The sequence below is a fragment of the Onychomys torridus genome, chromosome 6 (assembly GCF_903995425.1).
Source record: "Onychomys torridus chromosome 6, mOncTor1.1, whole genome shotgun sequence".
Lineage (NCBI taxonomy): Eukaryota > Metazoa > Chordata > Mammalia > Rodentia > Cricetidae > Onychomys > Onychomys torridus.
The window spans coordinates 133881351-133901129 of NC_050448.1; the positions used below are offsets into that span (position 1 = coordinate 133881351).

Consider the following 19779-nt stretch of genomic DNA (forward strand, 5'->3'; position numbering starts at 1 on the left):
TCAGGATTTAATGTCTTATTGGTTCAACACTTTATTATTAATAGTAAGCATTTGTTATCTGTAAGGAAGGCAGTGTGCTGAAATTGAGGCCAAATAAAAAAATACATGGGACATGGAAAAAGAAAGGAACCCTTCACTCTGGAGTCTGAAGTCTCCCACAATCTGAGAGCCAAGAATTAATTCCAGCACAATTCACAGAATTTTCTAATAAGGTTGCCCAGAGAGAAGATAGTATGTGGAGGTATTTCAAATAAGAAGGTTAAATAGCAGTGAATCAAGCTTAGGGCTTGAGACAGGTGAAGGATGTCTCTTTATGTATGTGAAGTACCCTAGGAGGTACCCTAGGGTTTAAAAAGAAGAGAAGAAAAAAGGCTCTTGGGAACCCCTTGAACGATGTAAATTTAGGAATGATTATTATCAGCTATGACTGACAATTGCTAAAATACTTAAATGTGAGCATAAAATACTTATGTGGAGCATAAAAACAAATCATGAAGCATATTAAAATTGCCACAGAATACTCTAAAAAATAAATTTGTGCACACATTCATCTTTATTAAGTCATTAAGAAACAAGATCTAGTAGTAGACCTTAATATAATTTTTAGCTGGTAATGAATATTGAATGTTGTTATTTGCAGCAACTGTAATAGAATTTGAAAACATTGCTCATTTCATCTGGTTGCAAATCACGGATACTGCCAATGCTTATAAATTGGGGTTTGTGGCTGACATTTGGAATAAAAGGAGATACTAAATTTTATGTTAGGGTAAAATTCAATGTAATTTCCTACCCAAAATTTTATGCCAAGTTAACAAAATAAAAGCCATTGTGCATTGAAGAGGAAAAAAATGTAAACTAATTCTGAAATGGAAATGAGCTCTGAATGTACAAATAGCTCAGGGGAAGGTACGGAGGTCTGCCAGGGTGGGAACGACAGCTTCTTAAGAGTGGAGAGTGGGTTTTCACTTCTTTAAAACCTAGTTTAAGCTGGGCGGTGGTGGCGCATGACTTTAATCCCAGCACTCGGGAGGCAGAGCCAGGCGATCTCTGTGAGTTTGAGGCCAGCCTACGCTACCAAGTGAGTCCCAGGAAAGGCGCAATACACAGAGAAACCCTGTCTCGAGCTCGAAAAAACAAAACAAAACCTAGTTTAGACATTATTTCCCCCACAAAGACTATTTTTTAAAAAAGATTTTATTTACTTTTATGTTATTGGTGTTTTGCCTGCAAATATCTCTGTGTGAGTGTGTTGGATCCCCTGGAACTGCTGGAGTTACATACAGATGGTTGTGAGCTGTCGTGTAGGTGCTGGAAATTGAAACCTGGTCCTCTGAAAAAGCAGCCAGTGCTCTCAACTGCTGATCCACCTCTCTAAGCAGCCAGTAATGAGATACATGACTCTGGCTGCCTAACTGCTATTAATTAGTAGTTTTTTGTTTTTTTACATTTTTGTGTGTGGGTATGCACCAGAGGAAACTCATTGGTGTGGCTTCTCTCCCTTCACTACCTGTGTCCCAGGGATTGAACTCAGGTCCTCAGGCTTGATGGCCAGCCATCTCACTGGTCCATCTACTAACTGTGGAACAGAGTTCCTCTATGGCCCAGGCTGGCCTTGAATCTTTGTGAGCCTCCTGCCCTGCCTCCGTCTCTGGAGTGCTAGAAATTGTTAGTTTGAGCTACTATGTCCAGTTTAGGTATCTAAATATTCATAATTTCATCACACACATAGTGCATTAATCCCCACTTACTATCTTGACTAATTATACATTTTATGGTGTTTTCAAGGTGTTGTCTTATGCCATTTTACTTCTCGTTCTACACAGTCTTTTTTTTTTTTTTTTTTTTTTTTTTTTTGGTTTTTCGAGACACGGTTTCTCTGTGTAGCTTTGTGCCTTTCCTGGATCTCGCTTGGTAGACCAGGCTGGCCTCGAACTCACAAAGATCCGCCTGCCTCTGCCTCCGGAGTGCTGGGATTAAAGGCGTGCACCACCACCACCGCCCGGCTCTGCACAGTCTTATCTTGGAGAATCCAGCTACTTCTGGGTTACTGTGAAATTCCTGAATCTGATCTAAACTCTTGTCTTCTTTCTGAGAATTTATGCCCACATTTCCAAAAGGTACGATAACTAACTCTCTTGGTCAAACAGCAAGGACCTTCAACTCAACATGCTAATCTTGAGCTTTCTTTTAAAGAGTCTTAAGCCTTTTCCAGACTCATTGCACCCGGTTCATCATCTCTCACCTGGATTTCTCCTCACTAGGGAGGAGAGAAAGCAAAGTTCCAATTTAGGGTCTTTCTAACAGATTACTGCCCACTTATTTTAAAACATTATTCCACGTCCTCAAGTAAGCATCATCCACCTACTTAACTCTGACGTTTGTCCCAGATACACTCAACCAGCGAATGTTTGAAAATCCTCCCTTCCTGGTGTAATAAACAGCTTTTAAATTCCAAAGCCAGCCCTTAAATTCCTCCAAGATCATCTTTCAGAGCCTCCCAAACTAAATTTACCTCTCCTTTCCTGTGTAACCTGGCCTTCCCTCCCCTATAGCCTAGCTAGTCAGGGCAAGTAGTAGCACAGGTTAGGGAACCACGCTTAGCAAATGTTTACTGAATGAGTGTCCAGCGCAGCTCAGTGATGTCACATCCGGCGTGTCCCGGTGTCTTTCCACATCCTCTGAGGGAGGCTCACTAACCTGAGGGTTTAAGCCAGATTTGTAATTGTCGTCGACCTCCCTCTTTGCAGGTTAACGCTTCGGAGCGCCAGGCCAGCGGCCTGAGCCTGGGTCTCCACCTGTAGGGCCCGGCCACGGGTGGAACCCTGTGCTAGGGGAGCGCCGGCACTGCCCGGACAAAGGCGCTAGTGCAGGAGGGTCCGCTAACTTACCGCGGCGTTTTCTTCGGAGCTCTCGCGAGAGGAGCCGGGGGAAGATGGCTGCGCCGGGTCTTTCTGTGTGAGGAGGCGGCCTCGGCGGCGCCCGGCGTCGTGAGGTGGGCTCCTGAGCCGCGGCTTTCCTCGTCTCAGACGAGGGCCGCTGCCTCCGGGCGATGCGCGTGTCGCGGGCCCGCGGTCTCCCCGGGAGTTCATGCTGCGTGCGAGGTTCGCGGCCACCTCTGTAATCGCCCGGCGCCGCCGCCGCCGCTCCGGCTCGGCCCACGGTGAGCTTCTCGGAGCCTGCCCTGCGCGCCGCGGCGGCGATGACCGGGGAGAAGATCCGCTCCCTGCGGAGGGACCACAAGCCCAGCAAAGAGGACGGGGACGTGCTGGAGCCCTGCGAGGAGGAGGCGACGGCCGCTCTCGGCGGCGCCTTCACGGGGGGCAGAAGCGGCGCGGGCGGCAGCGGCAAGGGCGGCAAGGCCTGCCATAAGATCTTCAGCCACCACCACCACCGGCTGCAGCTGAAGGCGCCTGCTGCGCCCGGCCCCGGCGCCCCGGCCCCGCTGCAACACAACGCGGTGACTGCCACCTGCCCGGCCCCGGCCTGCCTGGGCAGCAACCCCGTGGCTGTGGTCGCAGACGGAGGCAGCTGCCCCTCGCTCTACCCGGTGCACGAGTGCGTCTTTAAGGGGGACGTGAGGAGACTGTCCTCGCTCATCCGCACGCACAATATCGGACAGAAAGATAATCACGGTGAGCCCTGCCAGCTTTGCCCGTTTTCCATTCCCTGAGGGTCGGCCTCGGAGTTCTGGGCTCCCGCCCGCTCACAGCTCACCTCTTTTAGCTTCAGCGCGCCGGGGTCAGGAGTTTGGGTCTTGTGGGCGCAGAAGGGATGTTACCTTCTGGTCCACCTCAGCATCTCGGGATAAGTTGCCTTTCGTGTGCCAGAAGTCAGGCTAGCTCACATCCGGGCATGTCTTCTTCGTTTTGGGAACTGTCTTTCAATGCCTTCCCTTCCTTCCTGGAGCTTTAACTTTGGACATGTAATATTGTCAGTCTTTATCACCCAGTGCTGCTAGGTGTGACTCCTATTTGTCACCGTGCTGTCTTTTTTTTTTTTTTGTGCCTGCTTTCAGGAAACTTAAAACACTGGTTTTTGAAAGCCTCACAGAAATGCGTCGGCAACTGAAGAAACTTCTCAGTAGCTGTTTCTTTTTATTGCCTTTTTCACACTAGGAACAATGTTTCATCTGGACTGAGACTAAAGTCAGTACTATAATTTTCATAGTAAAGTCTTGTCTTAGCAATATGTTTGAGAAAGCATAGTATATTTGGTACTGAACGGTATCTTTTGGCCTCATCTTGTCAGCTGATTTCCCCTATTTAAACAACAAGGAGTTTTAAGATTTATTTGCATCCATTTTTTTCCCCCGTGGTGCTGTGGATTGTGCCTAAGACCTTGTGTAATTGTAAATTGTTTAAACTAATGTGAATGGTGATACTATAATTCAACAATTTAATAACAGGCCATTTTAAACTTAAAATAGTTAGCAAATATTGTTGGCAGCTGTTTTTAACCTAACATGGCAATTATAAGGTAAACTGCTCAAAACGCCACTGCACATTAGTGCGGCACCACCTGTGAAATAAGCTTCCTGAATTTCATTGGTTTCTAGGCTTCTTACCTGAAATTAGAAAATAAATAAGTAAATACATTTTTTTCTTGCACCACCCCCCCATCCGAGACAGGGGTTCTCTGTATAGCTTCGGGCCTTTCCTGGAACTCACTTGGTAGATCAGGCTGGCCTCGAACTCACAGTGATCCACCTGGCTCTGCCTCCCGAGTACTGGAATTAAAGGCGTGGGCCACCACCGCCTGGCTTTCTTGCAGTTTTGTAACTGCACTTGTTTTCTGAATTTACAGTACTATAGTCATAATGCCACCTCCTATTTATCTTTATCATAAATGAAATACCTTTATATTACTTCCGATGAGTGCAACCAATGGCTTCTGCCATTGAAGTGTGCCTGTGCCTTCTGCACATTCTCATTAAGGAAGAAGGCTGCTGCTGTGCTCCCCAATGCTTTTATATGTCCCTCTTAAACTCTTACAAACAAGTCAGACAATTCTGTGTGCCTGTATGTGGAGATCTGAGGACAGCTTGAAAGAGTGACACCTGTCCTTTATTGTGTGGGTCCCAGGATTGAACTCAGGTGTCAGGCTTGGGCATGACATAGAGCCATCTTGCCTGCTCCCTGTTCCATTCCTGCAGTGCTACTTTTACTCTAGGTGCTTTGTGCCTGTCTTTGCTTCCACAAATCTGGGATTTCAAGCATATGCCACCACACCCAACTTTCTTCAGGACTCAAACTCAGGTCTTTATGCGTGTGTGGCAGGCATTTTACCAACTCAGTCCAGCCCTGTGTTTCTACTTTTAATGGACATTAAATGATTTTTTTCTTGAAAGGCTCTTATTGGGTTTCTATCAGAAAAGAGTTCAGAGAGGCACAAAACTTTGCTAAGGTTGCATATGCAATAGAAACCATGAGGCTAGAAACAGAAATATTGGCTGGGCAGTAGTAGCCCACAACTTTAATTCCAGCCCTCCAGGAGGATTTCTGAGTTCAAGTCCAGCCTGGTCTAGGGAGCAAGTTCCAGGATAGCCAAGGCTACACAGAGAAACTCTGTCTCAGAAAACAGGTGGATGGACGGATGGAAGGAGAAATAATGGCTAGAATCCCTAAGTTCATGTCATCTTCTTAGTGAATTTCTGTTGGAGACCCACTGTATTGTAGGAAAGTCAGTTCTAATGTCTGTTTTGTTTTGTAGTAGAGTCCTTTAATCCATATTTCTCACTTAGTATTTACAATAGAAGTTTGTAGCCCCAGTTTATTTTTTCAATTAGGAGCCTTATATTCTTTATATAGGAGCCTTGTGGGAAGATTCTGTCACTAGATAGCTCTTAGTTTCTGTAGAACTTTTTGTGTGTTTTTAAATTTCTTAATGGAATGGCACAAATAAATACACTGGGTCATTCATCCACATGATAGCTCTTTAGAATGTTTGCAGCCCCTTATTTTCTTGTCAGTGCTATCTTCTGTAGCCATTTGTCATATGATGTGCTCTCTGAAATGTTTAAGGTGGTTCCTAAAACATAGTAAATACTCAGTGTTTTAAGTAAGTAAATTAAAACTGTAGAAACTGTTGTTTATCTTCCCTGTGAGGACAAGGCAGTCACTGTGCGGGCAGGGATGGCCTTGCACAGAGGCTCCACAGCAGCACAGCCTCACAAGACTAAAACAGGGCTGGAGAAGTGTCACTAGGGTTCAGATCATTTGCTGGTCTTCCAGAGGACCCAATCCAGTTCCCAGCACCCATGTCTGGCCATTCACAGCCACCTGCAACTTCTTTTTTTTTTTTTTAAAGATTTATTTATTATGTACACAGAAGAGGGTGCCAGATCTCATTATAGATGGTTGTGAGCCACCATGTGTTTGCTGGGAATTGAACTTAGGACCTCTGGAAGAGCAGTCGGTGCTCTTAACCTCTGAGTCATCTCTCCAGCCACCTGCAACTTCTATTGCCAGGGATCCATCTAGCCCCCAGGAACCTGAACACATGTGGTACATAGACATACACATGCTAAATTTTAAATTAAAAATCAATTATATTTTCAAAAAGACCTAAAGTTTAAAAAAAGGATTTATATTTATTTATTTATTGGAGATAAGGTCACACTATGTAGGGTTGGCTGTTCTGGAGCTCAGTATGTTGACCAGGCTGGCCTAAAATTCATAGAGACCCACGTGACTCTGCCAAGTGCTGGGATTAAAGGTGTGCACCACTACACTTGGCACATTTTTATTACTTTGTGTAGGGGTGTCTGTGTGTCTTGTTTGTCTCCATGTGGGTATGTGCATGTGCAGGTGCCTTTAGAGGCCAGAGGTATAACTTCCCCTGGAACTTGAACTTCTCTGGAAGAGCAGCAAGTGCTCTTAACCACTGAACCATCTCTAGCCCCAGATAAAAACTTTTTAATGTTGCCTTTTCTCAAGTGATCTGCTGTTTTTCTCTCTTATGCCTTCTTGCATTTGTCTGCCACCTGCTCATCTAATTTTTAAGACAGGTCTCATTGTGCTCTATCCTAAAGCTTGAGACTTTCCTGCCTCAGATTCTCACACCCAGCTTGCAATTACTTTTCAAACATAATGCTCTACAGTTGAGGTATTTCATTTTGCTTTTGTTATTTTTCCCTTGTTTTATGTGGAGAGCTTGTTGATGTCTAGTCTGTCACTGCTTAAGCTTATTGTTTATTAGCCTCATCAGTTTGGACTGATCTTTGATAAATTTTTGTTATGTCTTGCTTTTTCCTTGATAAAATGTTGGTCAAATACATCTGCTAATTAAGTTCAGAAGAATTGTATTCTGGCCTTAAACATTACTTTAAAAGTTAAATATGATAAAATACATCTTGTGTTCAAGTATACCAAGCGATTGTTCCTTGGGGATATGTGTTTTTGGGGAATAGGAGAGAAATAATATATCAAAAGTATATGTTTTAGTTAGGGTTTCTATTGCTGTGAAGAAGCACCATGACCATGGCAACTCTTATAAAAGGAAAACATGTAATTGAGATGGCTCACTTACAGTTCAGAGGTTTAGTCCATTATTGTCATGGCGGGAAGCAAGGCAGCATGAAGGCAGACATGGCGCTGGAGTCCTTACATCTTGATCATAGGCAACAGGAAGTGAACTGTCTCACTGTGCATGGCTTGAGCATATATGAGACCTTCACGTCTTCCTTCACAATGACATACTTCCTCCAACACGACCAAACCTCCTAATAGAGGATCTTTTTTAGGGGGCCATTTTTTTTTCAAACCACCATAGTACACATACCATACCTTTTATCTTTATTATACTTCAAATAAATTATTTTTTCCCATTAAATTAAAGATTAAGGCACCTGAGAGATGCCTCAGTGGTTAAGAGCACTTGCTGCTCTTACGAAGGTCTGGAGTTTGATTCCCAGCATTCATGTTGGGCAGCTTATAGCTGCCTGTAACTCTGGCACTAGGGGGTATGACACTGTTTTGACTGCTGTGGGTACACATACCTGCATGCATACACACACACACGCACACACACACACACACACACACACACGCACACACACACACACACACACACGTACAAATAAATAATGCAGATTAAAAAAATAAATAAATAGTGACCGGGTGGTGGTGGTGCACACCTTTAATCCCAGCACTCAGGAGGCAGAGCCAGGTGGATCTCTGTGAGTTCGAGGCCAGCCTGGTCTACAGAGTGAGAGCCAGGACAGGCACCAAAACTAAACAGAGAAACGGTGTCTCAAAAAACAAAACAACAACAACAAATATGAATAGTCTAGCCTTTTACATTGAGTGTCAAGATTTTTCTGAGTTACTTTTGCCCTGAGTAGTTTGGACAGTTCAGTTTGTAATGGACGTAAGTGATTTTACTATTCCGTACTTAAGAATTGAAAGTAGTAGAAATAGATTGGAGACTTGGTTTGAATTACACTTTCTGCTTGTTAAACATCTTAAGTTAATCAGATCTTCCTGACTGTTAGTAACTTTGAGGTGACTGATGGTGAGAGTGCAGGATGTGTGAAGTGCTCATAGCTACGAGAAGTCGCTGGTATATTTGGAGATTTAATGACTCTGCCTTTAATTCTGTTGGCTGATGTGTGACAAGCTGTCTTCTGTGGGTTGTAATAGCTTCCTTGTGCTTGAGGTTTAGGTAAATTTTTGAGGATTTAATTTGATGGTCAATTAATGCTGCCTATCAGTACAGTACAGTAGAGGTGAGATTATTGGACTTCTGGATCTGATAAGAGTTTTGTCTGCACATATCTGCAGCAGTTACTGCAGGTTCTACAGGATTGTCCTGGATTCTAGGAAACCCCTGTACCATGTCCTTATATGTGCTTTTTTTGGTTGGTTTTCAAGGACAGATCAGAGATCTGTCTTGTTCTAGAGTGAAAGTATTTTTGAGAGTAAAAATAGATTTGAGATTGGTCTCTTGGTTCTTAATGGCTTTTGTTTTTGTTTTTGTTTTTTTTCAATTGGTTGATTTATTCATTCAACAGATAAACATGGAGTTTCTAATATATGTGTTTTTGATGCTGGGGATGCAGAGGTGAACAGACTAGCACAATTCCTGTTCTTGTGGGGTTGCATGCCAGACAGTAGACAAACCAGTGAATGTGTGGTGTGACTGTTAATGAGTCATATTGAGTGTGTGGGGAGGGGGCACTAATGAGAGAGTTAAATAGAACAGAGTCTAGAACAGAGTTTCAAGCAGAAAACAGTAAATGCAAAGTTACTGCCATCAGGGACTCAGTGGGAGAACACTTTATGTAATCAAGTGGTCAGGAAATGGAAATGTGGCTGGAGTTTGGAGACTTGAGAGGCAGCCAAGCTTCCTGAGACCCTGTGAAGGTTTCTGTATGTAGCAACAGGGAATGCAGTCAGGTGGTTTTCAGCAGAAGTCTGACTGTGGTTGAGAGAGAATTTCTCCCTGCTTGACTGAATCGGGCTTGGATATATGTCTGTAGAATTGGAGATGTGCTGAGTCTGGTATTGTAATTTTTTTGCTTTGCTCTATAATTAGGGTGTACAGATCAAAACTGTCTCATGATAACACAAGTCACTGCTTGCCTTCTGTGTGCTGGCCTGTTCACTGAGCACAAAAGCCCTGTTGAATGCTTGCCTTTTGGGTACTCTTGCTGCCATTCAGGCACTTTGTACAACGCCCTTCTGCATGCTGAGGAGAAATGGGGAAAAAAACTGACTATGAGCTAAACTACATACCCTTTCCCCACAGAACAACATTTTTTGGGTTATAAACTATTTTAGACATTGGCTGTTTTTTTTTTTTTTTTTTTTTTTTTTTTTCTGGTAATGAATGGAGTAAGCTTGATCCCATTCAGCATAAAACTGTTTGCTGCTAATTAAAAGAAGAAGGATTAGCCAGGCAGTGGTGGCCTATGACTTTAATCCCAGCACTCTGGAGGCAGAGGCAGGTAGATCTCTATGAGTTTGATGAGGCCAGCCTGGTCTGCATAGTGAGTTCCAGGACAGCCAAGGCTACAAACACACCAAAAAAAAAAAAAAACAAAAAACAAAAAACAAAAAAACTCTTGAAAAACTAAAACAAACAAACAAAAATAAGGCTTGTAAATAATAAATAAAAGTTAGAATTTTGCAAACATAACTCAGCCCTTTTAAGCTTCCCAGGTTCCTAGTTCTTGCAGCCACTGCTCTGGTCACATCCAACATGCTGTTTTGGTACTGTCTATTGGAATGTGTCAGATGGCCATCAACCTTTTCCAGATAGTGTTTTTCATGATGATATGTATTCTGTAACTATGTCTCAGGTTGGGAGTGAGTGCAGAGGTAGAGTACTGGACTCTACTGTGTTTAAAGCCCCAAGTTTGGTCCTTCCCAACACACACACACACACACACACACACACACACACACACACACACACCACACACCCCATAAAAATTCTACCCACAGTGCACTAGAGAGATGGTTCAGCAGTTAAAGTACTGGCTGCTCTTTTAGAGGTCCTGAGTTCAATTCCCAGCAACTTCTTGATGGCTCACAACCATCTGTAATGGGATCCCTTGCTCTCTTCATGTATGCAGGCATACATGCAAATAGAACACTCACATACATAACATATACAAATAAATCTTTCAAAAGGTGTCTTTTGAAAGAAAAAATAAAAATTCTGCCCACAGTACAAGAGAAACCAATGTGTTTCACTGTAACGGATCTTGATAGAATTTGGATTTCCCATTGTAAATGCTTTTAACAAATCATTACTTCATGAGTTTTAGTACAGTGTCAAAGAGTTCCCTCGGCTATCTTTAAAGGCCCTGAAAACTCCCTTTACAACAATGAGACTTTGTAAAACTATATTTTCTTCTTTTACTTCAACAAAACAACTTTTATTTTTGATGATGATATGCTCCATTCTATTATGGCATATGCTAAAGAAATTTATATTTTTAATTAAAACATTTTAAGTAAGGGGCTCTTGTCATTAGTTTGGACAGTACACTTAATTTTCTGAAGTCCTGATCTTATTTAGAAGCATTTCCTTCCATTGGCACAGTATTTCCACATAATTATGGAATAAATGACTATAATTTGATACATACATGCATTGTTCAGTGACCAAATCATCATAACTAGCATTTCTATCTCCTTAGATGTTTTCATTTTCTATGTCTTGGAAACCCTCAGACTTTGACCTCCAGTTACTCTGAATCATAGCTGTAGGCTGTCACTTTCTTACTGTGCCAGACAATACCTCAGTTATATTTGGTACCATTGTCCACTCTCACTGTTTTTCTCTGTTCTTCCCCTTCCTAGCCTCTAGTATGTGCTAGATTAGCTCCTGTAGCATCTGTAGATGAGTGACAGCAGCAGGGTTTGTGTTTCTGTGCTGTGTAACTTGCTTTTCTACCTTCCACAAGCAAAAACAGTCTTGGTGTTCCCAGGTTATCTCCTTCCCTAAACATGACATTTTCTACTTCTATCCATGTTGCCAGAAATGAGAGCAAAGATTTAGTATTCCACTGCCCATTTTCACAGTCCATTTGTTTTGGTGGACTCTTGATTGACTCTACACTGTTGTATTTCAGTAAACACAAGTATGCAGGCGTCTCTTTGACAGGATCATAATGCTCAGGCCCTTTAATACAGTTCCTAGTGTTGAGGTTGCTACTTCATAACTAATTTTGTTATTGTTACGAACTGTAATGTAGATATCTGTATTTTCCGATAGTTTTAGGTGACCCCTATAAAAAGAGTTGTTTTTGACTCCCAAAGGGGTTGAGACCCACAGGTTGAGAAACACTTCTTTAATATATATACCCCAGAATGATATTGTTTAATTATATGGTGTTTTAGTTTTGTTTTTTTTTTAAAGAACATGGCATTATAAAATACAGTAATGCCAGAATTAAGTAAAGTTGGCTGTGAGAGGACCCCCCCCCCCCCAACTGAGGACCGAACCCAGGGCCTTGTGCTTGCTAGGCAGGCGCTCTACCACTGAACTAAATCCCCAACCCCAAGAGGACATTTAAATAGCAATAGTTACTTTCATACCTGAGAAGCAATTTGAGGGAGAAGGGGCTTATTTTTTGCCCATGCTGGGGAGTGGCAAGGCAGGGGCTGCTCATAGCTGTGGCAGCAGGAGTGTGCACTGTTTGCTCACATCTGGAGGATCAGGAAGCAGAGTACAGGGGACTTTCCATATTCAAGGGGCTTTCTTCTTCCCTCCCTTTGTTCACTTCAGGGCCCCTGCCTCGGGATGGTGCTACCCACTTGTTCATCTGACCTGCTTGATGTGGTGGCACAACACCTTCCATCCCAGCACTTTGAGGTGGATATCTGAGTTCAAGGCCAGCCTGGTTTACATAGTTAAGTTTTAATACAGCCAGGGTTAAACAGACCCTGTCTCGAAAAACTCAAAAGGAAAAAAAAAAAAAAGATGTGTTTGACCAACTAATGCTTTGAGTGTATTATAACAATCTGATCTGTAAATTTGGTGTGTTCTTTATATTTAGCTACTTAATTTCTTTTATCAGTGCTTAATAATTTTCACAGTTTTTAAAAAAAATATTTTATTTTTGACTTTTGTAGAGCTAACCTCACTTTTCTAGTTCCTTAAATTCTCTGTTGAAGAAAATCTCATGGGAAAGCGCTATGAATATTAGATACAGTGCTTAGAGGGGTTAGGGTGCTCATCCTCTTGAACCAGTGGAGGAGAAACGGAGGGGAGGGTAGTGCTTTTCTTTCTCTCTTATGAAACCTGAATTCTTCATTGCAGGAGGGGTGAGCAGAAAATAAAGTCCATTTTTTTTATATGGGCGAAAAATACTCATTATAAGGAAAAAGTTCATTGTGACAGATGTTAATAATAATACTGGGAGAAACAGGAGAAAGATCTAGGTAATAATTGCTTGATTTTTTTTTCATTAATTTGCTATGAGAATTATTTCTGTGAAACAAGAAAATAAATCAGTATACAAAGAAACTGGAAATTTTAAATTAAATGTAGTTTCTTCATTTGATGTATACATTAAATGCAGAAATATCTTGACACTAGAAAATAGAGTGATGTAGAAAATGTACTAAAAATAAGTAATATAGAATCACAGTAGTCTTTTTTCTTTTTCTTTTTCTTTTTTTCTTTTTTTTGGAGACAGCTACATGAAGCTTATTCTATCCTTGAACTCATCATGGTCCTCTTATCTTTGCTTCACTGTTGCTATGACTATAGGCATGCCTTAACCATACCCACAAGGATATCCTGTTGATCTAAAATTAGATGTGATCCCAAAGGCAGAGATATCTTTGTATTTTAGGGAGGAAAAGTACTGAAAAGAGAATTTTTAATTATTGTCAGTGTGTGTACACATGTGGTCAAAGGACAAAGGTCAGTTTTCTCCTTCCATATCTGTCCCTGGGATTCAAACTCAGGGTGTCAAGCTTGGGGGCAAGCACCTGTAACTACTGAGCCAGCCATCTCAGTGGTCCAAAAGAGAGGTTTTTTATTTTTTTGCGGTGGGGGGACAGGGCTTTTAAACTTTATTTTGAAATATTTGATACCCATAGAAAAGCTGGAATAGTCCAGAGAACCCACAAATCCTTCTTTGGTTGCTGAGAGACTTCTGAGAGACTTTCTTTCTTACCACTCCCCTAAACACTTAGCATACCTACTCTGTGTGTGGTCTTTAGATATATAGTCTTCAGGTGTAAGGCATACAGAAGCCATGCATGGATTATTGGCGGATTATTGGTTATTTTTATAGGAGGTTGTCTATAGTGGTCAGTTTTGGAACTGACCCTTGGGTACCAAGGAATGGTTTGTATACAAGATTGTGAGAAGAGCTGAGAATATCCTGCCAGTTTACCATAAGCATTTCCCTACAGGACCACAGTACAGTGAGCACATTTATACTACTTATTATGGAAAGTAGTTTCCTTTATTTTTAGTTTGAAGGTTTTATTTTTGTGTATTTTTTTTTTTTCTTCCAAGACAGGGTTTCTCTGTGTAGCTTTGCACCTTTCCTGGAACTCACTTGGAAGCCCAGGCTAGCCTCGAACTCACAGAGATCCACCTGCCTCTGCCTCCCAAGTGCTGGGATTAAAGGCATGCGCCACCAACGCCTGGCTTTTTTGTGTATTTTTATTTTATGTGTTATTAGTGTTTGCCTTCATGTTTGCATGTATACCTCATGAGTGCAATGCTCACACACACTAAAAGAGAGCATTAGATTCCCTGGAACTGTAGTTACCAATAGTAGTGAGCCACCATGCAGGTGATAGGAGCTGAACTGAGGTCCTCTAGAAGAGCAGCCAGTGCTCTTAACTGTGGAGCCATCTCTGCAGCTCCCTGAAGAGCTTCTTGATATCTTGGTGTTTAAGAGTTACTGAAGAATTCTGTCTCATACAGGTGAAAGAACTGTGAACAGCTTGAGAACTAGGACTGATTCTTACTGTTTTCTGTCTCCACATGAATAGATATGTGAAGTATTTGCTAAAAGGTCAAAGACTAGTATGATAAATGAGCAACAAAAGGAATCTGAAGCCTGTGGGAACATCTCAGAGAGTGAATGTCCTGCTGGTTGCTTTGGGCAGGGCAAGAAAGGTACTCTGGGCTTCACTTTTGCCCCCTTCTGAGTTTGCCATAGAAAACAAAAGTGTTATTTCTGCTTAAAGTTTGTTGACAGCAATACAGAACCCACATTTAAATAAAACCTTTTATGTTGTTATGGCTTCTAATATAATTTTGTTTTCAATTTTAGGAAACACTCCTTTACATCTTGCTGTGATGTTAGGAAATAAAGGTTAGTAAATATTTTTAATGTTTAACTTCACTCACACATCAGTTTTGTCCAAAAACATTGTATTTATTTGTTTGTATGTATGTGACTTGATGCATGTCTCTGTATATGTATGGAAATCAAAGGTCAATCTGTGGAAGTTGGTTCTCTCTTTCTGCCACATTGTTCCTGGGGGTGAAAGTTAAGTTACCAGGTTTGTTGGCAAGAGTCTTCACCTAGTGAGCCATCTCAATGGCCCCAGTTTTGTCATTACAAATTATTTAGCCAAGGGCTAGAGATGGCTCAGTGGTTAAGAGCACTTGTTGCTCTTGCAGAGGACCCGGTTCAGTTCCTATTACCCACATAGTGGTTTACAACTGTTTGTAACACTATTGCCAGAGAATCTAATGTCCTCTTTGGACCTGTGGATACCAGACATCCACATAGTGCACAGACATACATGCAGGCAAAAACACACATAAAATAAAATGAAGAAATGTTAAAAAAATAAAAAACTAAAAAAACAACTTCTTAAAATATTAGTTTCAAGGGATAATGATAGCCAGAAGAAAATAGAGTTTCCAGGTAAAATCCATTTGAGAAAAATCAAATTACTAAAACTGGCAATTTACTCTAGAGGCTTGATGAACTAGTATGTGCTGTGACTTTGAAGTTGGGCAAGCATAGCATTGTGGTGAGTTGTGTCCCATAGTTATTTGATATCCCCACTTCTTAATGAGTGGGAGAATCAAATGCTTTTTTAAGAGATAGGCACTTGGTGCGAAGAATTTTGGGAAAGACTTGAATAGATGATTCAGGACCCACAAACAGTGTTGATACTCTGTTTTGAAAACATTTAAACTTTTTTTCTATTTTATGTGTATGTGTTTTGATTGCATATATACCATGCTTGTGCTTGATGCACTTGGCCAGAAGAGGGGTCAGATTCCTTAGAGCTAGAGTTAATGGGGACTATGAGCCACCCAGCATTGGTGCTGAGAACTAAACCCAGGTTCTCTGGAAGAGCAGGAAGTGCTTTTAACAATGGAGCCATGTCTTTAGCCCCTTAAAAATATTTTTAGATTAGACATTTTAAATTAAAAGGTTTCTTTAGGGCTTGAAAGTTTATAACTTCAGCTCCAAGAGATCCTACATTCTTCTTGCCTCCGCGCGCGCGCGCGCGCGCGCGCACACACACACACACACACACACACACACACACACACACACACACACACACGAATAACATAATAAATTTAAAAACAAACTTGTTTGCAGGTTGGAGAGATGGCTTTGCACTTAAGAGCACTGACTGTTCTTCCAGAGGACCCAGGTTCAATTCCCAGCACCCAAATGACAGTCACAACTGTCTGTAACTCTAGGATCCAACACTCACATAGACATACATGCAGGCAAAACACCAATGAACATAAAATAAAAATCAGTAAATTATTAATAAAAGTTTTTTTTTTTGCTGATGTTCTCAGGCAGGTGGATCTCTGTGAGTTCAAGGCCAGCCTGGTCTACAGAGCAAGTTCCAGGACAACCAGGACTACACAGAGAACCCTGACATGGAGAGAAAAACATAACAATTAATTCCATATTTATTACCTGAAGGGTATCTTTTCACCTTCATGCCTGCCTTGTAGCACAAGCTCAACTTGAGTTCACCAAAGCACAGGCACTGCCTACTGTGCTTTGCTGCCTGTGCTTTTCCCTGTTAGTTTCTAAATTCTCTTACTTGATTGGTGATGATCTGTAGGTGTAGCTGCTGTAGACATTCTACTCTAATTAGTAAATTGTCTTAGAGTGACACTTTGACATCCCGTGAATGCTCACTGAGAGCTTTTCCTCCATCCAGTGTACTGGATGGTGTAACCTCCTTCTCTGGTTGCATCACTTGTTGACTGGCAGTAACTCATTTTCCTAAAAAGAGCTCACCCTTCACCTCCATGTCCTGACCATCCCCCTCACTCCTATCCCCTTGCTGTCATTGCTCCTCTTGGAACCACATAGTCCTCTGGTAGTGTACATGGAACTGTGTGTCCTTAGGACCCACGAGGAACACTTTGTTGGCTACCAGTGTATTGAAAAATAGTCATTCTTTGATATAGTTGCACTGTGTAGCCTTGGCTGGCCTGCAATTCCCTGTGGTAGACCAAGCTAGCCTGCAACTCACAGGCATGTACCTGCCTCTGTTGTGGGAGCCCAGCTGGGAGACTGGCTCCCACATTTTACAACAGGATACTCTTGAGGAGAGAGGGATAAGAGATATTAGATAGATGGATAGAGGGGAGAGAAATAGATAGAAACACAAGATAGCCTGGGGAGGGCCTGAATCTCTATCCTCCAGCCCCTTCTGTCTCTTCTAAAGGGCTATTTATAGGAATGTCAAAGGGTAGAGCAAAAGACCTCCCCCTAGCTCAGCCAAGTGTAGACCCTTCCAATCACCTAGTAACCATGCACATGGTCAAGCAATCCTTTAATACAGCTCTTCTGGGTAAAGCAAGTTCAGATCTCACTAGCAAACCTTTGTGGGCCTCCATACTCTGTCTCAGAGAGTGTTGGGATTAAAGGGGCAAGCCATTACGCCCTGCAAAATAAGCCTTCTATATCACATATCCTCCTGTACTTCAAGCAGACTTCCTTCAATGCCTTTGTGAAATATCTACATTTGATTGATGTTGTTCTAATAAAGTTCTCTACTGTTGTCATTCTTCTGTCACCAAGAGTAATGCTGAAATGATGCCATTCTTCCTTAGCCTACCCCATCATGTGGCTGTAACATCTTTATGTCCTTCACAACAGTTGGTCTATTTTTAAAAATTGATTTACTTGTTGTCTCCCTCATAGGATAAAAGTTCTGAAAATAAGACCTTATCTTCCTTCACTTCTGTTTCCAGTCTCTAGAAGTTAGGAATGGCTGGGGATATAGCTTAGGGATGGGATGCTTGCCTAGCACATGCCCACCATCACCACCACTAAAAAGCTACATAAAAAAATACATATAGTAGCTACTTAGTTAAGTATTTTGTGGGTGCATATGTGCATGAGTGTGTGAGTCTGTAATCACTGAGGACAGCAGAGTAACAATCCATGGGAGATAAGAAGTTAATTCAGTTCAACACCACTCAGTATTGGTTCAGACTTTGAGAGTTTGACCCCAACTAGCTTATTTTAGACATATTTAAGTACAGCACAATTTGGTAAAAAGTTTCTTAGTAATACTTAACTCAAACTTGTTTGTACAACAAAGTTTAAGATATGACTACATTGAAACTCTTTGTAAAGAACAAGTGATATCTTCCATAAAGAGGTTCTATAGATGGTCTGAGGGAGGATAGTGCTATAAATTGACTATAACAAAGAGATAAGGGGCTATGGTATTCACTGGTTCTTTTTTTTTTTTTAAATTAAAGATTTATTTGATTGTGTGTTTTTTTTTGTTTTTTTTTTTTTTAAATATATATCATGTATACAGTGTTCTGCCTGCATGTGTACACCTGCACTCCAGGAGAAGGCACCAAATGTAATCATTGATGGTTGTGAGCCACCACATGGTTGCTGGGAATTGAACTCAGTACCTCTGGAGGAGCAGCCAGTGTGGTCTTAACATCTGAGCCATCTCTCCAGCTCAGTGTGGTTTCTTTTGAAAGCACTATTTTTTTCCTTCCTGAAATAAATAATTAGCATTTCATTAACATGACAGATATGTAAATTCTCCTTTGGGTCTTTTTGGGGTTGTAGATATTTTCTTGTTTGTTTTTGAGACAGGATTTTACCATGTATCCCTGGCTGGTCTGGAACTCAATGAGCAGACCAGACTAGCCTCTAAACAACTCTCAGAAATCCACCTGCCTCTGCCTCCCAAGTGCTAGATTAAAAGCATGTGCCATCATGCTCAGCTGAATTGTAGATATTTATATAAATTACTCTTGAGTTTCATAAGTTATCTTTTAGTTTTTGGAAACATGCTTCAAATATTCGTTGGAGACAGGAAACAACACTTTATTTTTAGAGAGAATTCAATTTATTTTTAGATATGTTGGGTATCTTTGAATCTGGGGAACTGATACAACCTGGTTATACACATAGGAGTTTATAAGTTACTTAATTATACATAACCAGAATTATTTCACATATGTAGTAACCTGGCTTCTTGAACTTTTGCATAACACTCACAGTTAAAGATTCTAAAAATTGCATGTCTGATAACTATTACTAATTTTATGTTGCAGAATGTGCGCATTTACTGTTGGCTCACAATGCCCCGGTAAAGGTGAAAAATGCTCAGGGATGGAGCCCTCTGGCGGAAGCCATCAGCTATGGAGACAGACAGATGAGTAAGCAGTACTTTAAAAATGCAAATTGATGTGTTGAGATAGTTTTTATGTGGATCTGCAAACTTACACGTGAATTATCCATGACTCTGGAACTCAACATTGAGTAGCAGGAAGAATTGAGTCATGTGGGAAAGAAAGCCTGCTCATTTCCTCTTTGAAGCATTCCATGTTTTTGGTGCTAGCTAGGGCTGTTTTATTTTTTGAAGTCAAGATCGATTGTCTTTCTGGCAAATTATTATTTCTGCTTAATTATTGGCTTACTAATTGAAGTGGCTAACAGCAGTTACCTACGTTCAGTGGATGTAGACCTTCCTGGAAGCTAGGAACTGTGCTGTCTCTTGGTTTAGTCTCTAAGCCATTATGTTTCCATATCCTGGAGTTCTTTCATGGTGCTTTCCTACATTTCTTCACACCTGATGAACTCAGGGCCTGACTTAATCTGCTCAGACCTACTCAGGGCTAAAGGTGAATGCTTTCCCCTTCTGCACCTGCTGGCTCCCTTGTTTGGAGTGGTCCTGGATTGGCACAGAATGGGGGATAGTTTCCCCATTCACCATCTGGCTTTTGGGGGGCATTCTTGACTGGGTAAACCATCTCCACTCCTGATACAACCTTTTTCTGGGGAGATAATTACCCACCCCTAGGTCAGGCTTAATTGTCTTC

At 41.6% G+C, this 19779-nt stretch overlaps 1 protein-coding gene across 1 annotated transcript in view; it reads left to right on the forward strand.

The window, feature by feature from the left end:
- The first annotated feature begins 2660 nt into the window (after positions 1-2660).
- The window catches only part of Ankrd13c (ankyrin repeat domain 13C), a 51452-nt gene continuing 34333 nt past the window's right edge, over positions 2661-19779 (forward strand). The window contains exons 1-3 of the mRNA XM_036189676.1: positions 2661-3635; positions 14756-14797; positions 19012-19116. Coding sequence (XP_036045569.1) covers positions 3203-3635; positions 14756-14797; positions 19012-19116 — 580 coding nt within the window. The 5' untranslated portion in view covers positions 2661-3202. The remainder of the gene's footprint in view (positions 3636-14755; positions 14798-19011; positions 19117-19779) is intronic.